Raw genomic sequence first — 16,398 nt, 5'->3', positions numbered from 1 at the left:
GTGCTTCTATGATACAAGCAAGCAAGCAAGAATCCAAAAAATGCCAAACTAGGGTATTTTGACATTGCATTTTTTTTCCTGCAAAACCCAACTTCACTGCAAAAAGGTGCTGCTTGGGGTGGGGGGAGATCCCTTCATTTGTCCAGAAAGGCACTTTATGATGGAAAAGTGTTTCCAGGAAAATGTTCCATCCCACTCTATTCATCAGTCTCCATTAGCAAGCAGCAAATGCAGCTTGAAGGGCCTTAACACCCCAGAGCACCACTCCACCTGGAGCTGGTTAGGTCTCAGCTGGAGCACCGGGACCAGTTCTGGGCAGTGCATTTTAGGGAGGATATAAAGGGAAAGCAGAGGGCTCAGAGGAGAGCAAACAGGACGATCAAGGGCTTGAAGGCAGGGGTTGGAGGAAAGGCTGAAAGAACCAGGTGTGTTCCCTTTGGAGAAAAGGAGCTTGACCAGGGACGTGAGAGCAGCTTTCAAGTGTTTGAAAGGCTGCTACAAAGAAATGGGAGAGACATTGTTCTCTCTTGCATCAAATTGCATTGTATGTGACAATGGGCTCAAACTCACAGCAAAACAGATTTAGATCAAACCTCAGTCGAAACTTAACTTCTTATTATCGGAGCAGCGGGGCAATGGGACAAGCTTCTTAGGGAGGCTGTGGACTCTCCTTCTCAAAGGCTGGAGGGCAGCTGCCTAGGGTGGGTTAGGAACAGTGCAGCCGACATCTGAGCACGGCGGTTGAAGTAGATGACCAGTGGGTTCACCGGTGATTTTATACATCCCCCACTACAAGCAGGGAGGGGGCAGAGCGCTGCGCGGCACGTTACATAGGCATTTTACCAAGGAAGCATTTCACTGGGAAATACTGCTCTGCTGAAACTGAAGCTAGCCATGAAAATGTCACGCCTGACACATGTCCCTGGTCAAGTCACTTGAGGGGGGAAAAATAAAGTGAAATTTGTGAAATTGTTCTGTTCGCACATTTTCGAACCCAACTTCTGGGAGATTTTTTTTGGCCGAAACATGGTAGTTTATTTTACATACACACGCACACACACTTGAACATGCACACACACAAATGCACACATGGGTGCACACGCATGCATATGCGTACATACGTGCATACACCTATATGCACACATGCATGCACGTGCACACACATGCACACACTCACACCTGTGCATACACACATATGCACACGCATGTGCACATGAATGCAAATGCACACATGTGCACACACATGCACATGCATGCACACACGAGCGCAACACACACACGTGCATACACACATATGTGCACACACACACACGCATATGCATGCAAACACACGCACACATGCACATACACGTTTTTAAATAGGTTGAAGGTGGAACAAAATGACCCAGTTTGCTACATTTTCAGACTTTTCCTTTCACACAAATGTTCAAGGTTTTGAAGCTTTGCCCCAGGTTTTGGAGGACAAGCATCCTGGGATTTCAAAATCCCTCCCAGGAGAGCTGTTTCCTCCCCAGCTCCACGGCCCCCCTAACCCTACCACTCTGCAGGGACCAACCGCTTGAGACAAGGAGGAAGCTCTGTCCTTCAGAGCCAGCCCTCTGCATTGAGGCTGACCTCCAGGCCTGTCAGAGGGTAGAGAATGGCTTACCTCTTCCTCAGTACCTGGACTGACACCCGCACGGACCACTCCCACAGCTAGCCCCTGCTCACAACCATCAGCCACCACCCATCGTGGCTGGATATAAAGGGCCTGATCCTCTCGCTTACAATAAGAGCATCAAAGATCCAACCCGTGGGCCTGATCCAGGTCATGGAGCCCCATTGTCCAGCCCCCAGTGCTGCTGCCCCAGGGTCTTGAGTTGACCCACACGCTGCATACAGCATGCGTTGGACTGGCGCTGTGTACAGGACCTGGGACTCATGCTGCACGTGGCATCTGCCCTGGTCTGGTCTGGGACCTGCAGTGCATATGGGGCCCGTTCCAGCAGGTCTAGGATGGATGCGGGTGCTGGACTGGATCTGACATCTGTGAGCCCAACCCAGACCATGGGGTCAGCCCCACACCATTCATCCGGTCCCACCACTCATGCAGATGAGTTTGACCCTCCTCCTCACACTGATACAAGTCACGCATAAGGCCGTCAAAGTCAATGGAGCGACATGTGCGTGAAACTAGGGTAAAAAGAAAATGAGCCCCAGGGGTGCCCCAATTCCTCGTTCTGAATGACCGGACCCATCCACTAGCCCCTTGGCTTATTCTTCAGCCTCTTTCAGCACCAGGCTTGCAGTAAGGGAGTGGTGCTCTTCGAAGCCAACACTTCCACACACTTTGGGAGAAGAGGAGATGCTATTTGTAGTAGACAGGGCAGATGTTTGCCATCTGAGTGCATGGTGAGCTGGGCCTTTCCAGTTGGCACCCTCTCCAGCCGGTTCAGATGCCCCCAGCTCAGGTGCGGTGGACACTGAAAGACCAGTGATTTTCTCTCCTCCGCCTGCCTGGCTGTGGTATATTCCTGGCTGTGCTCTATTCCTTCCTGGCAGCTTACACCTGCCTTTCAGCTCGGCTCAATGAATCCAGCACAGCATAAAAACACACTCTGGGATGACTCTGTGCCACGTCTGCCCCTGGCATGTCTTTGCCCCACTAACGCTTCCCATCCTTTGATGATTCTCCTGGAGACCTTCCTAACACTCCCCTTTGAAAGTGTCAGCCTGCAGAGGATAGAGGCTCTCTTGACAAATGATTCGCTTTGCCTTGCACGCAGGGTCCAAACGACTGAGCCCAGCTGTTGCTTCGTGTGCAAAAAGAGGTGGATGTGTTTCAACGTCGGCCCCCCAACCGGTGCAATTAAGATTGCACCCATTCATAGCCTGCATGCACTTGCTTGACATCACTGTGATCCTGTTGGCCTCCAAGGGGTTAATCCTGATTAACCTGTGAGAGAAGAATCAGGCCCTAACATAGCTCTTCCCATTATGCATCTATATCCATATGGATCGTGCCGACATAGACATAAGTTTGTACAGCCCAATGCACCAAGGGAGAAAACCAGGTGCTAGCTAATAATTGCAGCTGTTATTAGTATTACCAGCATCTCCTGGAGTGGCCGGCTAAGATCAAGGCCCCATTATGCTACAGAAGCAGAGAGAGAAACAAAAGCTGACCTGTGCAGCTGGCTTAAATAGACAAGTGACTTTGCGCAAGGTCACACACCAGGGAGTTGGGAACAGCCCCCTCGCCTCTAAATTGACTTGCTACAGCTATGCAGAGGCAAAGTAAGGAAGCCTAACCAAGTGTCCGGGCTCCCAAGCAGAAGCTCTGCCCACAGGGCTGCCCCATTTTGCACGGAGCCTCTAGGACCGTGATCCTCAACCAGGGTGCCTTGAGATCCTTTCAAGGGTGCCACATTAGCACTGTTAGGTGTGCAAACACAATGCACAGGGTAAATCCAGGGATTTCAAACAGAAATCCATAGTTGTGCTCTTTGCAACAGACACCCCCCACCCCCCGTCCCCACCCCCAAATGTCTCTATTATTTTTCTGCAGCCAAAAAAGGGCTGAAAACTATGGTTAAGAGCTCAGTTATCCAGGTTGTAGCTATATTGGTCTCGAGGCAAAAGGAATCAAAACTCGTGGCAGATAAATACAATAATTTGTGTGCAAATATCTCGTTGGTCTAATAAAAGTTATCACCTCTTCCACGAGTTTTGATTCCTGAAGCTGGCATTTTCTGAAAGGGCCACGAATGTATCCAGAGCTACCTGGAGTCGAAACAGGTTGAGAAAAACTGCTCCATCACCACATTTGGGCTCAGGAGGGAGTAGTACCCCGCGGCCAGAGCAGCATGGGCTGTGGGAAGGGTTAGGAGGAGGAAAGGGAGGCATGTCCCTCTTCCTTTGTTCTCTTGAATGTATTTAATACACTTTTCAGTGGTGAAACCCTGGCAGCCTTCATCCCTCTGCATTACCTGCGGCAGGTTCATATGCCCTGGCATTTGGGGGCACCGTGCCTTGTAGCTGCGGGGCAGGGTGGTTCGTGTAATTTTAGGGATAGGTTATGCGATGGTTTGGAGAGGGTTGGACTAGCGGTGACCTCAGGGGGTCCCTTCCAGCCCTGCTTTCTGTGCTTCTGCACCCTTCCTGGGCCTGACGGTCCAACACAAAGGCCCGCAGGAGGTCACGGCACCAGGAACAACCCTACCGACACCGCCAGTTGTCTTCCAACACTCCCGTGACCAAAAAGGCCAAACGATACATCCAGCAGCCTCCAAGCTGGGATTTTCCAGCTGGGATTTTGGCTGCCTTGGTTCTTTGAGCTCTTGGGAAAAGCAGGATGGATTGCGTGGGGAGGCGGGGAGGAGAAAGGCAATTAGCCTCCCTCTGCCAGTCCAGCTGCGACCCCTCCTGCAGATTGGCTCGGGTGAAATTTCATAAGCGGCGCCCGCGGAGAGGGCTGCGTGCCGTGCCGCCTATGTGGCCGACGTCTTGTGAAGTTTAAGCATCCGCACCCTCCCCTCCCACGCCCCCGCACCTCCTCCTCCTCCCGGCTGGAACAACAACGCTGCAAGACTTGGCTCAGAAAATTAAATCTTATCTCAGCAAACCACTCCAGCCCGACACACCTAGGTTTCCATCGCTGTCATCTGGCTTAAATAAAGGCAGCCTTTCCCTTCCAGAGCCGGAAGGATGGAGCCCCAGATTAAAAGGAACTTCTTGCTGCCAGCGATATTACCTTCCCTTGCCCTTTGAGACGGGGGTTTTGTGGGGGGGTGCGTGTGTGTGTGTCTCTTGCATTTTTTATTGAACGCCAGGCTGAATGGCTGCATCAAATTGAACTCCCCAGCTGAGAGCACAGATGCTCAGCTGCGCATACCTCGGGGAGAGTGGGTAATTTCCATTTGGGCCACTTATTATGCGGGGGGGGATCTTTTATCCCGGTGGGAAGGCAGATAGGAGGGGAAACGCTTTCTGAGGGGTTGCGTATCTTCTTAAAGGGACACGGCCACGCTGACAGTACGGAGCAGAGCTTCGGCTGAGGGTGTGACTGGGGAATCTGGCCACACACACACATGCACAAGCACACAGACACTCTCACATTTGCACACACTCATATACACACATACGCAGGCACAGATACATGGACACATGCACGGACACATATACACACACACATAGGCAGACACAAATACACTGGCATGCACACACTCTCATACAGACACACACGCACAGATACACAGACATGTATACACACACATAGGCAGACATATACTCATACATGGACACACGCACACATAGGCAGAAACAAAGACAGACACACACACAGGCACACACTCATACAGACACATAGACACATATAGGCAGACACAACACACACACACATACAGACACACATGCATAGATACACAGACATGCATACGCACAGACAGGCAGACACACACTCACACATGGACACACACACCTAGACAGGAAGACAGACACACAGGCACACAATCATACAGACCCATAGACACACATATAGGCAGACATAACACACACACACACACATACAGACACGTGGAGACACTCATAGACAGGCACATACAGACACACACACTTGCACAGACACAAGCATTGACACACACACAGACTCACACACACTCAGACACATGCATAGACATAGACACACATGCACAGACACAGACACACATGCACAGATACACGCACACACAGGCAGACGCACACCCACACACATTTTGCAAAGAAAGATTCCCTTTTACTGCGTTGTTTTGATCTCTTTCATCATGATGATGATGATGATGATGATTTTGCTTGCTTTTCTCCCAGCATTGACAGTGGAAACAAATTAGTCCAGTTTGCCCTGCACGTTGGCTCCTCATAAGCTCCACATCCCACTACACTGGTGCAAAGGTTTTGAACTGGCTCTTCGCGCCAGCATGAGTTGCACACCATCCAAGCCGGGTATTACTTATGATAATCACTTGTGTTTCTAGCCAATTTTTCTTTCCCGTTCACAGGCTTCTCTTCGTTTAACTCTCCTCCTTCCTCACTCTGCTCCCTCTCAACTGTACGTCAACCCTGGGATCCAGTTAAAACCTAGGGCTTAATCCGGAAAGCATGTCCTAGGGTGTGTATTTAGCTCCTGATCCTACAAGCTGCTGTGTCCTCACTGAACCCCACGGCACGGAGAATCGTTGGAGGATTAGGGCCATACGACATTATTACTAACTAGTCATCCCTAATGGAGCGAGCCAGCCATGCCAGCATTGCATTTCCAAGATCGAGGCCCTCTGGTGATGGATGAGTTGGAAGAAAAGAACTGCATTTTTCCTGGTCTTTTACAAAACACCTGACATGATTTCCAATGCCATAAAAGTAAACGGCAATAAATAACAGTAACTTGCTAACCCACGGTTGGGATCTCACCGGCGCAGAGGTATATTTCCTTAAACAAGAAGAGTAAAGTCTGGCTCCGCTGGGATGCAAATGAAAAATCCAGGCAAATATTTTTAGAGCCATTTGTAAAAGCTCGTTTTTCCTTTCCTGAAAATTGGGGCAGGATCTCCCTGCACACGCTTGCTGGGCCAGGCGCTCTGGGATCTGACTCCACTGAGATCCCTGAGCTCGCTCTGGTCTCGCAGCAGCTGGGGACATTAGCAAAAGGAAGCACCAGCAGTGAGCAGGGAGCCTTCCCGGGATCACCACGGCAAACCACGCCAGAAAGGCCAGGAGCTGATGGCTGAGCGTCCCAGGTTTGACTTTCCTCCATGCCGATTGAAGGGCTGAGGGTCTCAGAAGAGCCGGCATTAGCAATCCCATGTGGGAGAAGACAACGTTCACTCTCAGCCCTGATCAAAGGCCCTCCTGCTCCTCCGATGCAACTAAAAAGGCCATTTTTAAAGACCGACTCCACTGTCGATGGAGGGCTCCCTCCTGTGAATGTTGCCATTGACTCTGTGGCTCCGCTCTGAGCCCTGGTATTGAATTTCCTGTTCCCTTAAGAAGGAGGATTATGTTAGCTTCACCTCGGGCCTGCTGCCTTTACAGAATACACTCCAGGCATGAGCTTTCCCGAAAAGCATCACTAATAATCCCTGGCTTCCCCTTAGCCTGCAGGCAACGGGGGCTCAATACATCCTTGCAGACATTTCCAACCTTGAGCCGCTTTGGGCCTTTCTCTATTGGTCACACACCAATTTCCACACCCAACTTTGGGTTTCAAGGCTCCTTTGCTTGTGATAAGAGGCTCTGCTGGAGTGAAGCCTTCTTTTGCCAAAGCGTCTCCCTTCATGCATCATCAGTGATGGTAGCCCTGGGAACAATGTTTCCTTGGTGGCTGTGCTTTGTAATTAAAGAATAATTATAAAGGCAACCCAGTGCTTATAGAGAGTGATTGACTGAGGTCCTTGGAGACTGCATTTCTCCACTGATGCACAGAGCAGGACGAGCTTCCCCCATGACCAGATGTGACAGGGGGCCGTCTCGTGGCCAGTTCAATCATTGGACTGCTCACCTCTCCAGGTCTGCCTGCCCACCTAATTCACCTGCCATGCCTTTGATGTAACCAAGTTAAATAGTTGTTCCTAGGTGAGAGGCTGCCCATTTAATACCTGATGCCAAAGACATAATACATGTCTCCGTACCACCCCTACACCATGTCCCGTGCCTCGTCGATGGCATCACTATATGGCTCCAGCCCCACACTGGGGTTCAGACCCCAACCTGGATCCCTCCTATTCAGGCAGTTTAACCTCCACCATCATCCTAGGCTGCAAGCTCCCTAGACCCCTTTCCTTCTCACAGTGGCCCCCTCTGGGACCTTAGGCTTCACAGGCCCTGGCCTTGCCTCTAGATCAGTTGGACTCTAGCTTCTGCCTGTCCCTCATGGTGGGCATCCTTGCCCTTTGACCCTCATGGCCCTGGCCCCAGCATGGGCCAGTTGAGGTTCTCTGGCTAGATTTTTGAGCAACTAGCCCTCTCTCCCATGTAGGTCTGCCTTCTCGGGCCCCTCCAAACACTGTTCACACCCTGTGAGCTTGTGGAGCACATAGTTACTCTGGACCCCTCCTGGCCCCACTGTTCTGCCCTCGCCTGGCCTCTACTCTGGCCAGCCTATTTGTAATCCTTCAGGACCCCCACGGGCCCTACTCTGTGCAGCCTCCAGCTTCCACTCCACCCTCTCACTGGGGCCACTGTACTTTTATGTCGGGGTGTGCTGCCCCCCCCCCCACGGGGTCACCCACAAGGCAGCGGGGGCTGAGGCTTTCCGGCGCCCCATACTCACCTTTCACTGGGGAGGCACAGGTATGGCATTTCCTGCAGACTGCCCTGCCACCGGTAGCCCCTTCTGCTCCCCAGTTGCAACTCCTGGCCCTGCTCCCTGGGCCTGGTCTTATACCCTGGCTACATAACCCTACACCAATCAGGCAAGCTCCTGAGTACCATGTGACCATCTGATTGAGTCTGCTTCCACCTGCAGGCTGCTCCTCTGCCTGCTCAAGCCAGGCAGAACCTGTGCCTGCCATGCCAGGGAACTGCAGAAATAGCTCAGTCCTGAACACCTGAATGAGAGGAAATTCAGGATCCAGTGCCCATTCTGTCCTTGGCTTCTGTAATGAAAATGCATCTAAGGACTGCAGAAGGGGTAGTGATTTCAATAAAAGTGGACTTCTGTCTGGTAAGCTCAGCATGGAAACCAATAATTTGCTCTACTTTGAATACATCGATCAGAAGGGAGCACCACTGACCAGGCTTTGAGTGATAAGCAAGAGGTGAGTGGCGTGCTTTCCTTTATATTACACTCATTCCCTTCCTTTATATTACATTACTTTTCCTTTACACCAGAGAGCTGGCATCTCTTGGGCACTATGGTCCTCAAAGCAAGGACAAACCATCACTAATGCAGTGTGCGGGCATGAAGATCCTAATTTAAAGGACTGGAAAACAGCAGTGGATGAGCGGGCAAAGGAAAGCGCATTAGATGTGTGCACAGCGTGCTCACTGCTTGTGGTGGAGAGGATAGGCTATAACTGCCAGACCCACGCAATGGCTGGAAGGGTGATAACTGTGGCGTTGTGTTCAAAACCTCAGCTTCACCCAGAGGACTGTGGGAACCTGGTGCAAGTTTGTGCCCGTCAGCTCTATTTCATTGCTTGCTTTTTACTTCTTGTGAAGCCATCTGGCTCCTGGCATGAGTGTGATTGATGTTGCCATTATTGGCAATGTTACTTGGTTCTGAGGTGTCAGGCTGCTCAGACAATGAGGGAAGGTGTTAGATATTTTTTCCATGCCCGAAAGCAGCCCTGTTTTTCTTTTTCTTTTATTCTTTTTCAGCTGCAGTGACCTTTCATTTGGAAGGAGGAAACAAAAGAGGAAAGGACAAAAGTTGGCGTTTCAAAGAGCGAGTGTAGCGTTTGCATGTGTGTGTGGGAGGGGAGGGGGGTCTTCTCTGAAGCAATCTGCTCCAAACTAAACACTAAATGTCTTTCTGCAACATCTGGCTGGAAAACAGGAGTATTCCCGTTGCCAAACGCTGCTGCAGTGTCTCACTGGAGTCAAAGTCTTTGTGCCTCCTCCTCTCTTGGCTGGGTCTGGGTATCCGGATGGATCACAGCCCCCGTGACTGAACATACTTCCCAGTGTTGGAGAGTGAAAGCAGTGCATTATGGGAGCCACCATAGTTTTGCAAGGGAGTCTGGAGCATAGAAGAGAATGGCCATTGAGTTGCAATCCCAACAAGGCACTATGGCGGCATCTCCAAATCTATTTTGAGTTTCAGTCTGCTCAGTTTTTCAGTGAAAAAGGAAAAACTTCCCACAAAATGCAGCTCCTCTTTGAGAAAAGAAATTCTTTTAATAGAAATGCCATTTTTCTTTCAGAAATATTTTTCACCAACCCCAATGCCTGTCTGCCTTGGCAAAGAGCATCGCCTTTGGAGCAGTAAAACATGAGCTACGGAGAAAACAGTATAGCATGAGATAGCTCCATACACCACAAAGAGGAGTCTGGCAGTGTATTCAGAGCAAATGCTGTCCTCATATGCCAATGGAGGGGAAACGAATGGAGGACAATATTGGGGATATGCAGGTAATGAATCCAGCTGGCAGGACAGTGTGCTAGTCTGATCTTAACTGAGGAAGGATTCATTCAAACCCAGCCCATGGCTGTCCATGAAATTAGTTAATTCATAATAAGTCAGGGCCCAGCTATGCTGATTCCAGTCCCATGACCCAGCTGCTAGTGGTCAGGGAATTAGGCTGAGGCATCCCTCAGGAAGAGAGCTCCATCCACACTGGCCTGTATAAGCTTGGATTGCTGTCCTGGACTAGGACTGATGCACAGATTGGACCTTGGCTTCTACTCTAGTAGACACTGGTCTAATTTGATCCACTTGGATGGACTACCTATGCCATGGTCAACCCTAACCCCTTCAGCCCCGTTGCTAGTGGTGTGGTGTCCATATCTCAAAGGTCACTTTTTCAAGGGACACACCAAGTTGATTCCTACTGAGACCCTCAGCAAAGGAATCAAGGGCATGAGGGCAGGATTATTGTTTCTCCCCTAGACCCAGTCCCTGCAGTTAATGTTTAGCTACATGGGTGGGACACTATGGAGGAGAATCACAAGGCTGCTCACGAAGTGGGCATCTCACAAGTCTTATCTTCCCCATCTCATACGTGCCCAAGTCATTTAGAAACTTGACAGTATGACCTGCATGGGGCAAAATCTCAGCCAACATAAGCTTTATTGTAGTCAGTGGTGTCACAGCTCCAGATGGTGCAAGTCAGTGCAGGGCCGATTTACAGAGCCAGGTCCCCATCAGAAGTCATCCAGAGCATCTCCATCACAGTTGGAATCATAGAATCAAGGAAAATGAGGGTTGGGAGGGAGCTCAGGAGGTCACATCTAGTCCAACCCCCTGCTCAAAGCAGGATCAGTCCCAAATACATCATCCTAGCCAAGGCTTTGTCTAGCCCAGTCTTAAACACCTCCAAGAATGGAGACTTCACAACCTCTCTGCTTTACTACCTTCCTCATGAGAAAGTTTTTCCTAATATCCAATCTCAACCTTCTTTGCTGCAACTTGAGCCCATTGCTCCTTGTCCTGCCATCTGCCCCCACTGGAACTAGTCCAGCTCCATCCTCTTTGCAGCCCCCCTGCAGGGAGGTGAAGGCTGCTATTCAATCCCCCTCAGTCTTCTCTTCTGCAGACTAAATAAGCCCAGTTCCCTCAGCCTCTCCTCACAAGTCATATGCCCCAGCCCCCCAACCATCTTCATTGCTACCAAGCTCAGAAAGTTCAATCGCTACCTGGTGTACATGGTCGGAGATCCATTGTAAACAACAGATCAAATCCACAGCTGGTGTAGGTACCGTATTGCTGAAGTCAGTGGGCTGCATCCCCAAATGGGATAATTCAGCAAATAATGGGCCAGATCCCCAGAGCAGGCGATCCAGTGTAGCTCTGTTGGCTTCATGGGATCCCTAGTAACTTACCCCAGCGATGAATTAAGCCTGTTTTCTTCTATGTGCAATGTGTGGGGAACGTTTAACACACTGCGGACACTACTGGAATATCAATGATGAACAATTACAACAGCAGGAATAAAATAAAATGACAGCAAGCTGGCTACTAGGATGAGGAGATCACTATACAGGGGGCGTGTCTACACGTTCATTAATGCGCATTTAGTTTGCGCATGTTCATTACTGCGCAGTTACTTTAGTACCTCTAATAAGAGCTACTCACTGAATGCGCAGTAACTAGAGTTTTTTAGTGGTTTTTTAGTGAGGCTTACTGTGCATTAGCCTAATAACACTGAGCAGTAGGCTATTAGCATGGTTAATAACCGCTAGGCTACTGCACAGTATTAAGCTAATGTGCAGTAAGCATCTCGTGTAGACATGCCCAGGGTCTAAGACAGGGAGTTATGAAGTTAGCGTATAAATATCTTTAAAGGTAAGTACAAAACAAGGCAAGGGAGTACTCACACACCCAGACAACAGGACACAAGCAGCATCCTCACACCAAAGAAGGGAAAGATTTTGGCTGGGCATTAGGGCAAAGGTCTTCCCAGAGCAGGGATTTCACCCATTGCAGAGGCCCTGCAAATGCCCTAGTCAACATGTAAGTCTCACTGAAGCCACTCAGGCCCTAAGATTAGTGCTGACTCTCTACAGACCTCTTCAACCGCAGCAGAAACCGAGATTCCCCAAGGGAGACGGGTCCATACACTGTTAGACCTGGGATGAAAGACCCAATCTAAGGTGGAAAGTCAATATTGCCGGCCCCAAGTATTCAAAAATCTTGAGTTGCTCCCAACCCCAAATCATGAGATTTTAAAACCTAATGAATGTTGGGCTTCCTTTATTTGCCTTCTGTTTTTCTACCCCTCTGAGGCTTTCCTAGTTTTCCCACCTTCAATATTGACTTCAAAAAAATGAAGACTGACATGCTCATCTAATCCCCAGGCTCCAGGAGATGAGGCTTTAAAAATATCAGCTGTTATGAGAGGCAATGATTCTTCTGGGTAATATCATTTATTGGGCCAGCTGTGTAGAGAAGCTCATGGATACCAAGTAGCCTTCCTCTGATCTGAGAAGAAAAGCAGACGCGGCTTGAGCTAAATAGCAGATAGAACAAAGGCCTGTGCAAAATGCCCTATGCAAATAAAACCAGGAAAAGAGATCAAAGAAATGGAGTAGTAAGGATAACTTGGTAAGTGGAAAAGGAAGAAAATTCAAGAGAGGTGTTAGCGCCTGTTGAGTGCAATGAGATTAATGGGGTCAAGTAGAGCCAGAACATCACCTCAACACTACCACCAGCTCTTTTGAGGCTCACAACAACCCTGGGATGGATGGGAAAGCTGGGTTGGATGGAAGCAGAGGGAAGATGTCAAGAGCTACGTAGTCTTTCCTGAACCTTTGACCTACAAGGATGGGTCTATCTCAGTGTTGAAGATACCGAGATAAATAACAGTCCATGTTAACAATGAATGATCCTCAAAAGACAAAGGCAATCAGGGTCAATGTTATTTTAATTAATAGCTGGCTGGACCTGACGTGGCAATGGGATACTTTAAATGTCCAAAAGTGCAACCAAAACCATCTTGGTGAGGACTATAACATCTTGGTGAGGGCTAAGCATCAGTCAGCAGGAGTGTGAGAGGAAGGAGAAAATAATTATTGCTAAACTTCACTAGCTCTAAACCAAATCATATTCACCTTCTGATGAGGATGAGGTCTACCGGCTTTGATTTAACCCTAATCAGCTTGGTTCTTTCTACACACCACACCAATAACTGTGCAATACTGCAAAGCAGGGACTAATCCCTTTCTCCTCTACTTGTTATAACAGGGCAAAAAAGAGAAGACTTCTTGGATGAATCACTTCAAAATTTCAGTGCGTTTCATTCTAAAGGAGTCAAAATGGGCCACTTTTTAAATTTCTTTAAAAAACTAATACATCTTGGATTGATAACATTCTGGATCAAGAAATATTACTGAAATAGCTGTGCCTTTTTGTTGATTATCAAAACCCAAGACGAAAGAAAATTCATAACTATTCTGAGTATATAGACTGTAGCCATATTGGTCTAGAAGCAAAAGGAATCAGAACTTGTGGCGGAGGGGATCTCGTTTATTAAACCAACTTGATTTTTGCAAACAAATGTCTTTGATTGCAAGCTTTTGGGCACAAGCACCCTTCATCAGGCATCGGAGAAAAAATTGTAAAAGTTCTCCTAGGTAGAAATAATATTTCTATTATTCTGATATTTATAATATAATATAATACAATATAATCTTCCTGCCCCTGGGGCAGGGGGCTGGACTCGATCATCTTCGGAGGTCCCTTCCAGCCCTAACGTCTATGAAATCTATAATATAATATAATATAATATAATCTTCCTGCCCCTGGGGCAGGGGGCTGGATTCGATGATCTTTGGAGGTCCCTTCCAGCCCTAATGTCTATGAAATCAATAATATAATATAATATAATATAATATAATATAATATAATTATAACTATATAATATAATAATATAATATAAATATATAAATTATATATGAATATATAATAATATAATATAATGTATAACTTTATAATATAATATAATATAATATAATATAATATAATATAATATAATATAATCTTCCTGCCCCTGGGGCAGGGGGCTGGACTCAATGATCTTTGGAGGTCCCTTCCAGCCCTAACGTCTATGAAATCATATAATATAATATAATATAATATAATATAATATAATATATATCTATAAATATACACTATAATAACATAATGTAAATTATAATATAATATAATTTATAACTTAATAAATAATATAATGTAATATAATATTCTGATATTATATTCTGCTACTATATTGATATTTTTTGCTAAAGCAATAATAAAAATGTAACCATCTGTTCTGAGGAAATGAAAAAAAATTACCCATAAACTTACCAAAAGAAAAGTGCATTTTAAAGAGTGCCTTTTCCAGTAAAACGCCATTTTTTAAGTTTTGACCAGCTTCAGGTTTGGTGCTAGTTTCTTCCTTTTCTGCCCTTATGTGCTCTCAAGAAAGAGCAGTGCAAGGAAGAAAAGGTATAACTTATTTCCCCCCCTCTCCCGCCGTCTGTGTTTGGGATGTGACCTTGGGTCTGCTATCTTTTATCAGTTCAGCCCAGCTAAACTTTCCAGCAAGGACTGACTTCCTGTTTGAACCACCCCGTATAAATGAAGAGCAGCCCCGGCGTTCTGCTGCAGTAACCGTGAGCTGAATTATATCACCAGGGAGCTAATCCCCGACAGCCGATTTACCACTTTTATCTTCTCGGAATTATTCCCTGCTTTGAATTTTGTTTTCAACATTAAATTGAGTTAGAAAAATTGAGACTTTGTAGCCAGAAAAAGAGCCCAGTGTGTTTGCAAACTTTAGTATTCAGGCAGAGTACCGGACGCTGGGTGATATGCTTCACTGATAGAGTTAATGAAACAGCCTCAAAAGGCTGCCATATTTTTATTAATGCTTTTTTTTTTTTAAAGAAAATTAATTTCAGGCTGGTTAAAGGTGCCAGACTGACAGCCCTGGAGAAAACACATTTATTTACCCACAGAACAGGAGCAGAGTCAAATCCTGCCTGACCAGATTCAGTTTTAAGATGGGGAGACTGCTGGTTATTCCCCTGATTTAATTGGAAATCTTCCACTTTTGGTGTCTCTAACTCACAGGGTGAGAAGGGAATTTTGTCTTCTGGTTTATTAAGTGCTGATCTAGTTTGCCGGAGAGGAAGGTGGTTAGGGTGTGGGCATCTCCCCATAAAGAGACCATGGCACATGAACATCCAAAGCACAGACGGCAATGCTATTTTGGTCCTCTTCAAACTGACGTGGGATTTGAACTTGTGAACTAAAGGTGCAAAAGATCAGTCTTCACACTTTTTCTTCCCTGGTGATGAACCTATTTTAAAGGGCCAGCATATTAAATTGCACAGGAATATGAACAATACTGTGTATATGGGTAGTTAGGCTTTGCCTATAGTGGCATGCTCCAGGAGAATTAATCTGAATTATTTTTTTTTCTAAATGCATTAGTTTAACTGCATTAAACCCTGATGTGGACACTCTTATTCAGAATTAAAGCAGCCCTAATTTGATTTAGCTTCCTTGACTCTGTGTAATGAAGTGAGTGAAGCAAGCTAAATCGAATTACGGCTGCTTTAGTTCTGAATAACAGTGCCTAGCAGGGGTTTCATGTGTTTTCACCAAACCTCTTAAAAATCATACCTTTTGCTAAAGTTTGGATCTGCTTTCTTGAGTTTGCCTGGGCAGATGAGCCCTCAACCCAAGGATGCTGTTTAGACAGGCAACCTCTTTCCCCAAAATCACTGGGACTAGATGTGTGGTCTCTTGGCCAGGGCACTGGACTAGGGTACCAGGCAGCCATTTCTTCCCATTTCATATTTGTTCTGTTGGGTGTAAATTTATTTATTTTTTAAGTTTGTGTCTCAGGCCAAATCAGCCAAATCAGTTCCAAAGTCTACCATCGGCAAGTCTCCTCTCTCCCAGACTCGTCAGCCTGGGGCTTCAGATACTCCCAAATCCTATGTGCAGGCCCAAGCCTGGAGGCCTTGGGGCTCAGATGGCCCCGACTTTACTTGCCTCTAGCCAAAGGTCGAAGGAGCAAGCTAGAGGGAAATCCCGAGAGCAATCCCCCGTCACCATCAAGCGTGTAGCCAAGAGCCTCCCATTGGGAGGCTTTAATGGACTCTTGCAGGGAGGTCCGGCTGCAGTACAAGGGACAGGTCTCCACCCTCAACTACACCAAGTCATTCAAGACGGAGAAGAAGGGGATCTCCTCTGCCAGGTTAGTAAAATCCCCTGGGCCGAAACTATCATCATGG

The 16,398-nt window shown here is 47.4% G+C and overlaps 1 protein-coding gene across 2 annotated transcripts in view; it reads right to left on the bottom strand.

Moving 5' to 3' along the window:
- GFRA4 (GDNF family receptor alpha 4) overlaps positions 1-16,398 on the bottom strand; it is a 130,919-nt gene that overhangs the window by 88,261 nt on the left and 26,260 nt on the right. Inside the window, exon 1 of one of the 2 annotated variants that reach the window (XM_019495662.2) lies at positions 14,459-14,605. The exons of the other annotated variant lie outside the window; for it this stretch is intronic. Within the exon in view, the coding sequence (XP_019351207.1) occupies positions 14,459-14,474 (16 nt within the window). The 5' untranslated portion in view covers positions 14,475-14,605. Of the gene's footprint in view, positions 1-14,458; positions 14,606-16,398 lie in introns of those variants that run through there. 2 annotated transcript variants of the gene reach the window in all.

The sequence above is a fragment of the Alligator mississippiensis genome, chromosome 2, assembly GCF_030867095.1.
Source record: "Alligator mississippiensis isolate rAllMis1 chromosome 2, rAllMis1, whole genome shotgun sequence".
Lineage (NCBI taxonomy): Eukaryota > Metazoa > Chordata > Crocodylia > Alligatoridae > Alligator > Alligator mississippiensis.
The sequence above is the reverse complement of the archived record's forward strand: the minus strand, read 5'-3'. Positions and strand labels throughout refer to the sequence as shown.